Source organism: Sinocyclocheilus anshuiensis, unplaced genomic scaffold (assembly GCF_001515605.1).
Source record: "Sinocyclocheilus anshuiensis isolate Anshui unplaced genomic scaffold, SAMN03320099.WGS_v1.1 scaffold1052, whole genome shotgun sequence".
Taxonomy (NCBI): Eukaryota; Metazoa; Chordata; class Actinopteri; order Cypriniformes; family Cyprinidae; genus Sinocyclocheilus; species Sinocyclocheilus anshuiensis.
Genome location: NW_015549556.1, coordinates 963,869 through 978,455, shown reverse-complemented (window position 1 = coordinate 978,455; position 14,587 = coordinate 963,869). Strand labels below are relative to the sequence as shown.

Below are 14,587 nucleotides of genomic sequence, written 5' to 3'. Positions count from 1 at the left end.
TGGTGCCTTGGAAAGTAGGTGGGAAAAAAAAAAAAAAAATATATATATATATATATATATTTTTTTTTTTCCCCAGTTAACATTTATTTTATTTCAAGTAGTGTTATTTTAGGATCATTGATATGCAATTATAGTTTTTTGTTAATATTTTGAATTTGATTTTAGTTTTATAATTTCTGTTTTCACTTTAATTTTGGTTAAAATTTTAGTAAAGTTTTAGTTTTATGAATTGAATTGAATTGAATTGAATTGAATTAATTGAATTGAAATGAATTGAATTGAATTGAATTGAATTTAAAATTATTTTATTTTATTTTATTTTGAATTTATTTTATTTTATTTCAAGCAGTGTTGTTTTAGTATCATTCATATACTAGTTTTCGTTAATATTTTGAATTCAAATTTATTTTATATTTTCTGTTTTCCCTTTCATTTTGGTTACAGTTTAAAGCTTAAAGCTGTGTTTTTGTAATTTTATATGTATATAGTATATAGTTGTCATTATTTTGTATTTATTAGTTTTAGTTTATTTAGTTTAGTTCACCAAGTTAAACTAAATGAAAAGTAGAAATTAGCATTCACAACAAGCTCAAATAAAATAAGTTTGCGTTTTTAACATTTTATTTCAGTTAACGTTTATTTAATTTCAAAGAACAATTTTTTTATGGTTTTAGAGCTCTCTTACCCGTGCATGTGGCGTCCTGTAGATTGAAGCCCAGGTCACACACACACCTGAAGCTGCCGGGAGTGTTCATGCATTGGCCATTAGTGCAGCGCGTGGGCTTTTGACTGCATTCATCTATATCTGAAAACACAGTGCACATTCAAAACCCGTTAATGGACCAGACTCCCATACACAACAGTCTCTGTGAAATAACAAACAATAACAAAAAAAGAGTCAGAAGACCAGTCAATTTGAAACATTTTGCACATTCAAGATTTTTAACATCGGATTTGCTAGAATGTAGACGCTGTAACACCGAACCATGCATTTAAGCTGCTTTGAATGGATATGAATTCGCTATATAAATGTGACTCATCTTCTGGAGAGAAGGCATGTGGTTAGAAAGTTAGAAAAGTATCTGAAATCACTTACAGAAACACCAACCATAAACATCAATGTAATATCTCATAATTCTCTATTATGCGTCTGTGTGGTCATTTTGGTATAGTGTAAAAAGCACGGTGGTCAACTTCAAATGTGCTACAGACATAAATGTTGATTGATTGATTAAAAATTGTGACTTTGTGTCCCATAATTGCATTAAAAACTACATAAATATCCACTTTCCTTTATTGTTTTCATATCAGATCAATGTTATTTGTTAACGAAAGTGATACCCTGGCATTGCCCGTCAAGAAGCTCAAAGCCCGGCTGACAGGAGACACACTTGAAGGAGCCGACCGAGTTCACACACTCTTTTCCTGGACACTGAAGCTCATTTTCACACTCGTTCACATCTGGAACAAGATAAGAAACAGACCAGAACCAATAGTTCATGAATAGAACACATTTGTGGGTGAAGTTGGCAATGACCGCTTGTGAAAAAGCAGTGTGCTTAATTGTATTGCATGTCTTAAGTATATACTTAAAAACTGTACTTGCAGATAATATGATATTAATTAAATAAAAGGCCACTTAAGTGACTTTAATGACTATGTTTCTAAACACACTTAAGTAGACTTAAATGCACTTGTAATAATGTCAGTTTTTAATATAAGGTCATTTTAAATAATTGTTTAAATATTTTGTCGTGCTTTGCAGAAGTACACTTATTTTGATGCGTTGAGCACATGTAAAGTACTTGATTATCATTTTAACTGAAGAACGTTAAATGTTCTAAATTACAAATATGTAATTACAACTATATTTAAAAACACGACATACAAGTTTCAATAGAAATGACATTTAAGTATATTTAAAAAAAATGACAGCACATTCAGCAGTAACTTTAACCATATTTTAAATACAATAGAAGTAATTATGAAATTACATATAAAGATGTACTGAAGTCCTACTTAAGTGGGCCAAAAAAGCTCTAAAGTTCAGCTAATTGCATTTCATATAAATTTAACCTATATACATTTTCATTTATTTGTAAATAACACGCACTTAAGTGCCTGAAGACATTAAATTCAGTTCACAATTAAGTATATTCTTTTAAAGTACATTATTTCCGTAATACGTACTAAAGTGTAGGCACATGTTGAGCTTGAGAAGGTTTAGCCCAGTAAAACGGCTCTGACGGTTTGGTCACCTGTGCAGATGTTTCTCTCCAGTCTGAATCCAGGGCGACACACACAGCTGTAGCTGCCCATGTTATTCTCACAGCGGCCGTTAACACACACATCAGGAGTCTGGCGACACTCGTCGATATCTGAGACACAGAAACTACTCACTCATTATACAATAGGCTTCAAGTCCAGCAAAAAACAGAATTACCGTATTGACCCGAATATAAGACGATGTTTTTTTCTTGGAAATACATCTGAAAAAACACGGTCGTCTTATATTCAGGGTCTAGACTTTGACATGTCGATAATACACCCACAACAATAGGTGGTGCCAAATACGCATAAAACCAGTGTGCCATGAAATATGTAATGTAATGCGTGTTGTAAAGATCGCGAGTAAAAACAAAAGAAAAAGAAAAGCTTACAGCTGCATGAGTCGTGACTGTCACGTTAGCCTGATGGGACCAAACTCCCTTTGTGATTTTAAAACGTAAGACAGTACCCAGATTTGAAGACTACAGTAAGATTTAACTTCTACTGTTAATAAGATTTTGGTAGGCTACTATTAGATGGATAGCCTAAATGTCCTAATTCAGATGGGCTACCTGTTTTTCTTTTTTTATGGTATATCAAAAAGTGTATATTTTTTAAATGTGATTGTTGGTACATTTTACCAGTTTTTACCATACTTTCAAAACAAAAATTAAAATAGGAAAAATATGCAATATGAAAATAATTGAAGACAAAATGTGTTTTACTGAGAAAAAACAAGATTTGTTTTTTAAAAAGCCTTTTTCCAAAAGGTACATCTGGAAAAAGGGGGGTCGTCTTATATTCGGGCCAATACGGTATATGATCTTCAGCTGCTTGAAGCTGGACATAAACTGGTTCAAGCTGGTTTAGGTGGTTGATCAACTGGATTTCCAGCTGTTGATGATGGCTGATGTCAACCTGGTGGACCATCTAGCTCAATCAGAACTATTTATTTATTTAGTTGAAAAAAGTGAAATGACAGTGTCATTTACTTTACTGCCTGCAGAAATTTTAAAAACTACATTTTATTAATTTTTCTGTTTTGTATTAATTTTTATTTATTTTTGGTACATAACCATGGAAGCCTGTTTCCACCACTTAATAAATAAATAATTAAATAAAAGGAAATTGTGACTTTATATATCACAATTAATTTTATTCTTGCAATGGCATTATATAAACTTGCAATTGCGAGTTATAAAGTCAGTTTTTCTCACAATTCTGACTTCTTTTCTCAGAATTGTGAGATAAAAACTCCATGTTTCGAGTTATCAACTCCAATTCTGAGAAAAAATTCAATTCAAGTGAAAATTCCAATTCTACTCATATTATAGCTAATGTAGCTTTTGTTTATGGTGAAATTTAGTAAAAAAAAAAAAAAAAAGTATATATATATCGACCTACATTAAGTAACAATTTGGTCCATGTCTAAAAATATATACAGTATATATTGATTAAGTACAGTGGTCTTTATAATAAATTATATTTTACTTCGTATGAGGGTTTTTGCCTTTGGAAAAATAAATATGTTTGATTAATAATAAATCAAAATTTGAACCAAACCATAAATATAATTGGAGAAAAACAGATCAATTTGGCTGTCATTTTTAAGTTGGTCCAAAGTATAATTTTTTGGGTGGTTTTTCCATCAGGATAACAGTTTACTTTGGTTGTTATAAAGGTCATGTCCAGGTTTATAATTATAATGGTTCATTCATGGTTACATTTCAGTCCAGATGTGTTGTAAAGCTGCTTTGACACAATCAATATTGTATAAAGCGCTATTCAAATAAAGGTGACTTGACTTGTTGTATTTACCTGAACATGCTCGGTTTTTAAGGCTAAATCCGGGCCTGCATGAAACACAGCGATACGATCCCTGAGAGTTCACACACTCCTGTCCGGGACACTGGGATGGATCCTCACACTCATTCACATCTGTGTCCACATGCACACACACATGAGTCACAGTGCTTAAGTCATTAATAATAACTGGTTTGCATGAATGCTCATACCTGTGCAGGAGCTGCCCTGCAGTCTGTAGCCGGTTCTGCACACACACCTGAAGCTGCCAAGCGTGTTTTCACACAGTCCGTTAGAGCAAGGAGACGGCATCTGACGGCATTCGTCGATATCTAGACACACAACACCATCCTACATTCACGGTCTGTTCGTATTGCACAGGAACGTGACTTGCTGGTGATTTGAAATGGATTTGTGATTGTTACCTGAACATGCTCTGTTTTTAAGGCTAAATCCAGGCCTGCATGACACACAGCGATACGATCCCTGAGAGTTCACACACTCCTGTCCGGGACACTGGGATGGATCCTCACACTCATTCACATCTGTAACATCACGCATATCAAACCATGCACACGGGAACACAGCCGTACTTTACATCTAAACGTATATTATTTAGACTTAAGTCACTTTTACACTTCTTACCCACACAGGTGTTGACCTGGAATCTGTAACCTGTTCGACATGAGCATCTGTAGCTGCCTGGTGTGTTTTCACAGCGGCCATCCGGACAGGGTGACGGCGTCCGGCGACATTCATCAATATCTGAAGAAGAGAACCATTGCTTTTACCTTGAAAGGTTTCACTCTTGTAAACTGTTGTGTAAAATAACTGGTCGTCTTATATTCAGGGTCTAGACTTTGACGTCAATAATACACCCACAACACTAGGTGGCGCCAAAACCGCATAAAACGAGTGTGCCATGAAATACGTAATGTAATGCGTGTTGTAAAGATCGCGAGTAAAAACAAAAGAAAAAGAAAAGCTTACAGCTGCATGAGTCGTGACTGTCACGTTAGCCTGATGGGACCAAACTCCCTTTGTGATTTTAAAACGTAAGACAGTACCCAGATTTGAAGACTACAGTAAGATTTAACTTCTACTGTTAATAAGATTTTGGTAGGCTACTATTAGATGGATAGCCTAAATGTCCTAATTCAGATGGGCTACCTGTTTTTCTTTTTTTATGGTATATCAAAAAGTGTATATTTTTTAAATGTGATTGTTGGTACATTTTACCAGTTTTTACCATACTTTCAAAACAAAAATTAAAATAGGAAAAATATGCAATATGAAAATAATTGAAGACAAAATGTGTTTTACTGAGAAAAAACAAGATTTGTTTTTTAAAAAGCCTTTTTCCAAAAGGTACATCTGGAAAAAGGGGGGTCGTCTTATATTCGGGCCAATACGGTATATGATCTTCAGCTGCTTGAAGCTGGACATAAACTGGTTCAAGCTGGTTTAGGTGGTTGATCAACTGGATTTCCAGCTGTTGATGATGGCTGATGTCAACCTGGTGGACCATCTAGCTCAATCAGAACTATTTATTTATTTAGTTGAAAAAAGTGAAATGACAGTGTCATTTACTTTACTGCCTGCAGAAATTTTAAAAACTACATTTTATTAATTTTTCTGTTTTGTATTAATTTTTATTTATTTTTGGTACATAACCATGGAAGCCTGTTTCCACCACTTAATAAATAAATAATTAAATAAAAGGAAATTGTGACTTTATATATCACAATTAATTTTATTCTTGCAATGGCATTATATAAACTTGCAATTGCGAGTTATAAAGTCAGTTTTTCTCACAATTCTGACTTCTTTTCTCAGAATTGTGAGATAAAAACTCCATGTTTCGAGTTATCAACTCCAATTCTGAGAAAAAATTCAATTCAAGTGAAAATTCCAATTCTACTCATATTATAGCTAATGTAGCTTTTGTTTATGGTGAAATTTAGTAAAAAAAAAAAAAAAAAGTATATATATATCGACCTACATTAAGTAACAATTTGGTCCATGTCTAAAAATATATACAGTATATATTGATTAAGTACAGTGGTCTTTATAATAAATTATATTTTACTTCGTATGAGGGTTTTTGCCTTTGGAAAAATAAATATGTTTGATTAATAATAAATCAAAATTTGAACCAAACCATAAATATAATTGGAGAAAAACAGATCAATTTGGCTGTCATTTTTAAGTTGGTCCAAAGTATAATTTTTTGGGTGGTTTTTCCATCAGGATAACAGTTTACTTTGGTTGTTATAAAGGTCATGTCCAGGTTTATAATTATAATGGTTCATTCATGGTTACATTTCAGTCCAGATGTGTTGTAAAGCTGCTTTGACACAATCAATATTGTATAAAGCGCTATTCAAATAAAGGTGACTTGACTTGTTGTATTTACCTGAACATGCTCGGTTTTTAAGGCTAAATCCGGGCCTGCATGAAACACAGCGATACGATCCCTGAGAGTTCACACACTCCTGTCCGGGACACTGGGATGGATCCTCACACTCATTCACATCTGTGTCCACATGCACACACACATGAGTCACAGTGCTTAAGTCATTAATAATAACTGGTTTGCATGAATGCTCATACCTGTGCAGGAGCTGCCCTGCAGTCTGTAGCCGGTTCTGCACACACACCTGAAGCTGCCAAGCGTGTTTTCACACAGTCCGTTAGAGCAAGGAGACGGCATCTGACGGCATTCGTCGATATCTAGACACACAACACCATCCTACATTCACGGTCTGTTCGTATTGCACAGGAACGTGACTTGCTGGTGATTTGAAATGGATTTGTGATTGTTACCTGAACATGCTCTGTTTTTAAGGCTAAATCCAGGCCTGCATGACACACAGCGATACGATCCCTGAGAGTTCACACACTCCTGTCCGGGACACTGGGATGGATCCTCACACTCATTCACATCTGTAACATCACGCATATCAAACCATGCACACGGGAACACAGCCGTACTTTACATCTAAACGTATATTATTTAGACTTAAGTCACTTTTACACTTCTTACCCACACAGGTGTTGACCTGGAATCTGTAACCTGTTCGACATGAGCATCTGTAGCTGCCTGGTGTGTTTTCACAGCGGCCATCCGGACAGGGTGACGGCGTCCGGCGACATTCATCAATATCTGAAGAAGAGAACCATTGCTTTTACCTTGAAAGGTTTCACTCTTGTAAACTGTTGTGTAAAATAACTTTGCTTGATTGTGCTGAATGTGCACTTGCCGTGTACGTCAAATCTTAAAAAGTATATTTTGAAAACTGTACTTGCAGAGAATATAATATTAATGAAGACCACTTAAGTGCACTTAAAGAGAGACACTTTCGTGACTTTGTTTCTTAAGTAGACTTTTAAAAAAAGTTCACTTTGTAACAATGTCAAATTAAACGTTTTACTTTAAAGTACATGTTAAATCATTATGTTTAATCTTTTGTGGTGCTTTTAAGTACACTTATTTTGATGTGTTGACTAACATACTAAAGTACATGTAAATCGCCTGATTATAATTTTAACTATAGTGTGTTATCATATGCAATTTAAATGTACTAAATATAATTTTTTTGTAGTACATAACAGAAAATATTATGCATGCAGTATTTAAAAAAAAATATGTATGAGAATAAACAGTACGTTTTTAAAAGCTCTGTTTATTTTTATTAAGTAAATAAATTAAACATTGACTAACAAAATGTTTTTAGTTTTATCTCAAGTGAAATATATACTTCTATTTCTACTATATTTTTGTTGATGCTGAAATTAAGTTGTAAAAAGCCAAAATATTGACCTACATTAAGTCACAACTTGACCTATGTCTAACTTCATCTTTATGACATTAAATGACAAAATATATATTAACGTATATTTTAGTTTATCATAAATGCTTGTCAGTACATTCAGCAGTAACGTATTTCAAAATAACTTATCTTTAGTAACCACATTTCAAAGACAATAGAAGTAAGTAGGATTAAAAAGATTAAAAAGCGCTCTTAAGTTCAATTAATTTTAAACTTTAATACATTTTCCTTTAATTGTAAATAGCATGCAATTAAGTGTCTGAAAACATTACATTCAGTTTTTTTCAGTCTTTTTCACAACATAACAGGGCCCCTTTACAGCAGACTAATACAGATTAGTTTGCTGTAAAATAAATATTTACAGTCAATCTGTTGATATTTGTGAGCAGTGTGTTACCTGAACATTGCCCGTTGAGCAGATCAAAGCCCGGCTTGCAGGAGACACACCTGTAAGAGCCCTGAGAGTTCACACACTCCTGACCCGGACAGCGCAGGGGGTCGACACACTCATCTACGTCTAAGAGCACAAAACACCACATGATTTGAAATCACAATTTAACAAACCTAACAAATACTATTTTTGGAGACAGAAAACACATGATTCATTCCTATCATGCAGTACATTTTCATTGAGTCATCAGATACAAAACTGGTTAAATGTTTGGGGTCAGTAAGAGCTTTTTATGCTTTTGAAAGAAGTCTCTTCTGCTCACCAAGGCTGCATTTATTTGATTAAAAAATACAGTAAAAATTGTGAAATATTATTATAATTTTAAATAGCTGTTTTCTATGAGAATATATTTTAAAATGTAATTTATTTCTGTGATCAAAGCTGTATTTTCAGCATCATTACTCCAGTCTTCTGAGTCACATGATCTTCAGAAATCATTCTAATTTGCTGCTCAAGAAACATTTCTGATTGTTATCAATATTGAAGACGGTTGTGCTGCTTCATATTTTTGTGGAAACCGTGATGCATGCTTTTCAAGATTATTTGATAAATAGAAGGTTCAAAAGCATTTTGCTTCGCAACAGAGATTTAATGTGTCATTAAATGTGTCGTTAAAAGAAAAAATCGTTCTGACCCCAAACTATGGAATGGTAATTAAATGAATGTCTTAAAATATTGGATAATATAACATTTTGTCACTAAAATAAAGTGTTAGAAGGTACAAAACAAAGAAAAAGTGAGCAAGCATTGTGGGTAAAATGATTTGAATGACCTATGCAGCTGTTGTCCTGAAGCTTGTATCCAGTCCTGCACAAACACCTGAAGCTGCCCAGTGTGTTGTCACAGCGGCCGTTAACACAGGGATTGGGCACCTGACGGCACTCATCCAAATCTGTGGAATCCATCGATCTCATCAGTGATTACAGTACATGCACGACATTTTACAAACATGCTCTTAGGCAGTGTTTCTCCAGCGCACTGAGAGAATGAGATGTTTCTGACCGACACACAGGGTCTGCTGGGAGTTGGTCTGGTATCCTGATGGACAAACGCACCGGAAGCTTCCCGCTGTATTCTGACACTGACCCACAGAACACGGCCGGGGCGTCAGCAGGCACTCGTTTAAGTTAATCATTGATTTCTTCTGACTCTATATTACAGTCAGTATTGTTGTACTACAATGTACAATTATAAATTTTGTCAATATTTTAAATTAGGTTTTACTTTGATATTTTATCTTTTCACTTAAATTTTTTCGTTAAAGTTTTAATTGTATGTGCTTGTTATTTTTATTAGGTTTTTAAATTTTTTTTTAACTAGTTTTTATTATTTGTTATTTATTAGTTTTAATTTATTTAGTTTTAGTTTTTTAGTACTTAAACTAAACAAAAATGAGCTGAAATAAAATAACTTTAAGTTTTTTTATATTTTTTTCATCTCAGTTAAGGTTTTTTTTTTTTTCCAAGTAACGCAGCTGTTCATTTTAGTATATATATATATATATATATATAGATGTGTATGTACATGTGTGTGTGTGTCTATATATATATATATATATATATATATATAGTGAACTTTTTTTTTATTTAGGTAACTATAATAACCCTGATTGTGGTACTGCTAATATTTCTGGTTCCAATGTGATAAATTGCTTGTGTTTCTCCTCATTTGAAAGTAACTTTTATTGTTGCAAGTAACGCATTACAAAGTCATGCATGTGCATAAAACAAATTAACACAGTTAAAGCGCTGAAAATCAGAGATGATAAATATGTGATCTAGCTGTCCTCTCAGCAATACCACCCTGACCTTTGACCTTAAAAGCATTGATGCACCAATGAGAAAATGAGGAATCCTTTTACAATGCGAAATACTGTTGAGTTACGTAAAACAATCTAAAATATGCTGTGGAGAAATGGCGGGCGGTCTGGAGGTGTGGAAGAAACATGTAATATCTACATGATTTAAAAGCCTTTTTAGGAAGTACACTGATATGATACCATGCATATTTTTCTTCTTGAGAGTGGAAGTCTGCAGTGTTGCTTATTTCTCATGTTTTAAGTCATGCAGTAACTCACAGGCACATACCTTGGCAGTGGCCCAGCTGAGGGTTAAGGCTTAAGTGTGTTAAGAAACAGTCATGAAAGTGTCTCTCTTTAAGTCACTTAAGTGGCCTTTTATTTCATTGATATTATATTATCTGCAAGTACAGTTTTTAGAATAAACTTTTAAGATTTGAAGTACACTACAAGTGCACATTCAATACAGTTAAGCACACTACTTGTTCACAGGGGTGTAACAGCTTTCAAATAATAAAAAGAAGACATAATTCACTGAAATGGACACAGTTGAAAAACACATATAACCCTAACCATGTACAGTAAAAGTCTAGTAGAGTCACATTTTTTTTGTTTCTTAATCGAGCCAGAAACATTGAGGGTCAACTGGGACAATGCTAGAAACTTGTGGTATTTGAACAAATTACACAGTATATTCCAACTGCTTTGATATTCCTCCAGACATTTTCAGAGAAATATTGTTGCTGGTTTGGGTGGGACAGAGCAGTTGAGGAACAGTTGGACTCTTTGTGTAAAAAACAAATCATGTTGTTTCAATATTCTGTACTAACACATTGCAATGTTCTCAGTGCTGTCATCCAGCCTTCTTACTCATTGCCCAAACTTCTGCATTAAAGATGTTCTTTCCAATGCAGTTGTTTGAAAGGAAAAGAGCATTCTTTGAATGTCTGAAAGGTCTCTTACCTGAGCCGAAGTACGGGCATAACTCACACCTCTTGCCCCAGGCTTTGCCCACTCGACTGCAGCAGCAGATCTGTTTGGTGATGTTCTTCAGGATGGGCAGAGAACAGGAGCCCTGGTTCAGGATACGGAAACACTGGTCCTTCTCCTCCGAGATCACCTTCTGCGCTATGAGGGGGGAAACAATACAAAATAACATTACGTAGAGATACAGGTTGGGATGTGAATCTCAACATGCAACAGATCATGCATGCGAATAAAAATGCAATCATTTATGAACATAAAAGCATGTTCATACCGCTCCTTATAGTGATTTAAATTGTCTTAAAAGGGATAGTTCTCTCAAAAAAAAAGATAATAATAAATTCTGTCATCATTCACTGTCCCTCATGTCATTTGAAACCTTTATGACTTTCTTTCTTTTGTGGAACACAAAAGCAGGAGTTTAGAGGAATGATCAGGCTGCTCTTTTCATACAATAAAAGCGTACAGTGACCATAAAGATATTAATAAAATCAGTCTATATGAATCATACTCTAAATCTCAAGTCTGAAACCATACCCTTATGGAAAAGAAGTACATTTTAGCATACTTTTAAAGAGAACCTATGACAGAAATAATGCTTTAAAAGAATAAACCTAAGTGTGAACTGAATGTAATGTTTACAGACACTTAATTGCATGTTATTTACAATAAGTTTTAAGTTAAAATTATATTAAATGTAATTGTGTGCGTATACACATTTAAGCATACTTTTAAAGAGAACCTATGACAGAAATAATGCTTTAAAAGAATAAACCTAAGTGTGAACTGAATATAATGTTTACAGACACTTAATTGCATGTTATTTACAATAAGTTTTAAGTTAAAATTATATTAAATGTAATTGTGTGAGTATACACATTTACATTTAATATAATTTTAATGTAATTGTAAATGTTGCATTTCTAAAAAAATATAAAAAAAACTTAAGATATGTTATTTTAAAATATTGTTTTTTTTTTTAATTTAAATTAAGAAATTTCAATATATATTTTTTTCTGTTCATACCGCTCCTTATAGTGATTTAAATTGTCTTAAAAGGGATAGTTCTCTCAAAAAAAAAGATAATAATAAATTCTGTCATCATTCACTGTCCCTCATGTCATTTGAAACCTTTATGACTTTCTTTCTTTTGTGGAACACAAAAGCAGGAGTTTAGAGGAATGATCAGGCTGCTCTTTTCATACAATAAAAGCGTACAGTGACCATAAAGATATTAATAAAATCAGTCTATATGAATCATACTCTAAATCTCAAGTCTGAAACCATACCCTTATGGAAAAGAAGTACATTTTAGCATACTTTTAAAGAGAACCTATGACAGAAATAATGCTTTAAAAGAATAAACCTAAGTGTGAACTGAATGTAATGTTTACAGACACTTAATTGCATGTTATTTACAATAAGTTTTAAGTTAAAATTATATTAAATGTAATTGTGTGAGTATACACATTTACATTTAATATAATTTTAATGTAATTGTAAATGTTGCATTTCTAAAAAAATATAAAAAAAACTTAGGATATGTTATTTTAAAATATTGTTTTTTTTTAATTTAAATTAAGAAATTTCAATATATATTTTTTTCTTTAGATTTTAAAGATTATTAAATCACAATGATTTATAATGTACTTCACAGTAAAACTTTAATTAGACATTTTACACTTTTTAAAACTGTACTTAAGTGTGTTAAGAAAGTCATAAAAGCATATCTCTTTAAGTGTACTTAAGTGGCTATTTTTTCATTATTAAATGTATTTTTTTTTTTAAATATACTTTTAATTTGAAGTACACTACAAGTGCACATTCAATATAATTAAGCACACTTCTTTTTCCACAGAGGTCGTTATAGCTTTGTTTGAAGAACAGATAAATAAAAAATAAAACAGTAAATGTGCAGAAAGAATGATTTTTAGTGAAAGATGTCTTACATTTTGGCCTGCTCATTACACACAGCTATTGCATGGCTTAGAATATAGTGCACACATTTTAATGGTGTTTTTTGTTTTTGTCCTTTTTGGAGTTTGGCAGTGTGAATCACTGTCTGTTTTCATTGTGTGTAAAAGAGCAGCTTGGACATTCTGCAAAACATCTCTTTTTGTGTTCCACAGAAGAAAGTCATTGGAACGATGTGAGCAAATAATTTTTTGTGAACTATTCCTTTAAGTTGATTGCTTTCATTATGGGTGTTCCTTATGCAAATCTAGCTTAAAAAGCAATCCAAAAGTAATAAATATTTCTGCTACTCATTACACATTGACATCATTCTTTACACTTTTCACGCTTTGATTGGTTTAGCAGCACAAACAAAGTTTAAAGTAGAGCCAGGCATACAATAATCAGCCACAGAGCCACTCGAAATGACATACCGATCAGCTCAAATTACTGCAGGAATATGCACATAATCACACATATACAGGATCAGACACAGCAAGCGTACGTACACTTACCTGACTGACAAACATGAACATGCTCAGAGTGACATGAAGGCTTGACAAGATTCAGACAAGAAGAAAATCTGATTAAAATAGTCACAGAATTTCCCAGATGCAAAAACTCAGGCAGAAAGAGGCAGCTCCCAAATGACGGGAAAACACCAGAAAATAAGGAATGATCAGTCGGGATAGGCCTCGATGTAAGGATGCATATGCATAGAGTCAGGTCAAAGGGCAAAGTATAGCTCCGCCCAACAGGCATCTCTCAAGCAGAGCCAAGTAATGCCTGCTGGAATAGACAGAAGCACAGCACCACACAGCCAAAACCTTCACTCATTTTTGTTCACTTTATGGTATGGATTTGAAAGTATCCGAGGTACTGTATTGGCGTGCATTAAAGGAATAATTCACCAAAAAATTTACATTTGCTGAAAATGTTTTCATCCTCAGGTCATCCAAGATGTTTCTTCATGGGAACAGATGTGGAGAAATGTAGCACTGCATCACTTGCTCTCCAATGGATGCTCTGCAGTGAATGGGTGCCTTCAGAATGAGAGTCTAAACAGCTGATAAAAACATCACAATAATCCACAAGTAATCCACACCACTCCAGTCCATCAGATAACATCCTGAAAAGCCAAAAGCTGCGTGTTCGTAAGAAACAAATTAATCATCAAGACGTTTTTTAACTTTAAACCATTGCTTCCGGCTAAAATACGACTCCATAATCCATAATAGCACTTCCTCCAGTTAAAAAGTCCATGTCCTGTTGTCTCTCACATAAAAATCCACCCACATATTTGTTTAGAACATTTTTGGGACTGTTTTGGCATGCAAACAGTGCTTGATCTGTGCACATTTCTCTCCTGATAAAGACCAGACCACTATTTATTCTGAATTATGGACATGCATTTTGGCCAGAAGCAATGATTTAAAGTTAAAAACATCTTAACGATGGATTTGTTTCTTACAAACATGCAGCTTTTGTCTTCTCCAG

General features: G+C 33.6%; 2 protein-coding genes across 2 annotated transcripts in view; both read right to left on the bottom strand.

The window, feature by feature from the left end:
- Positions 1-9,477, bottom strand: part of LOC107656976 (latent-transforming growth factor beta-binding protein 4-like) — a 25,020-nt gene extending 15,543 nt beyond the window's left edge. The window contains exons 1-8 of the mRNA XM_016444941.1: positions 9,358-9,477; positions 9,128-9,247; positions 8,302-8,421; positions 7,118-7,237; positions 6,898-7,017; positions 2,259-2,378; positions 1,342-1,461; positions 686-805 (exon numbers count right to left, since the gene is read on the bottom strand). Of these exons, the coding sequence (XP_016300427.1) occupies positions 686-805; positions 1,342-1,461; positions 2,259-2,319 (301 nt within the window). The 5' untranslated portion in view covers positions 2,320-2,378; positions 6,898-7,017; positions 7,118-7,237; ... (1 more) ...; positions 9,128-9,247; positions 9,358-9,477. The remainder of the gene's footprint in view (positions 1-685; positions 806-1,341; positions 1,462-2,258; positions 2,379-6,897; positions 7,018-7,117; positions 7,238-8,301; positions 8,422-9,127; positions 9,248-9,357) is intronic.
- A 1,529-nt stretch (positions 9,478-11,006) lies between these two features.
- LOC107656955 (latent-transforming growth factor beta-binding protein 4-like) overlaps positions 11,007-14,587 on the bottom strand; it is a 27,903-nt gene continuing 24,322 nt past the window's right edge. Inside the window, exon 6 of the mRNA XM_016444917.1 lies at positions 11,007-11,281. Within this exon, the coding sequence (XP_016300403.1) occupies positions 11,007-11,281 (275 nt within the window). The remainder of the gene's footprint in view (positions 11,282-14,587) is intronic.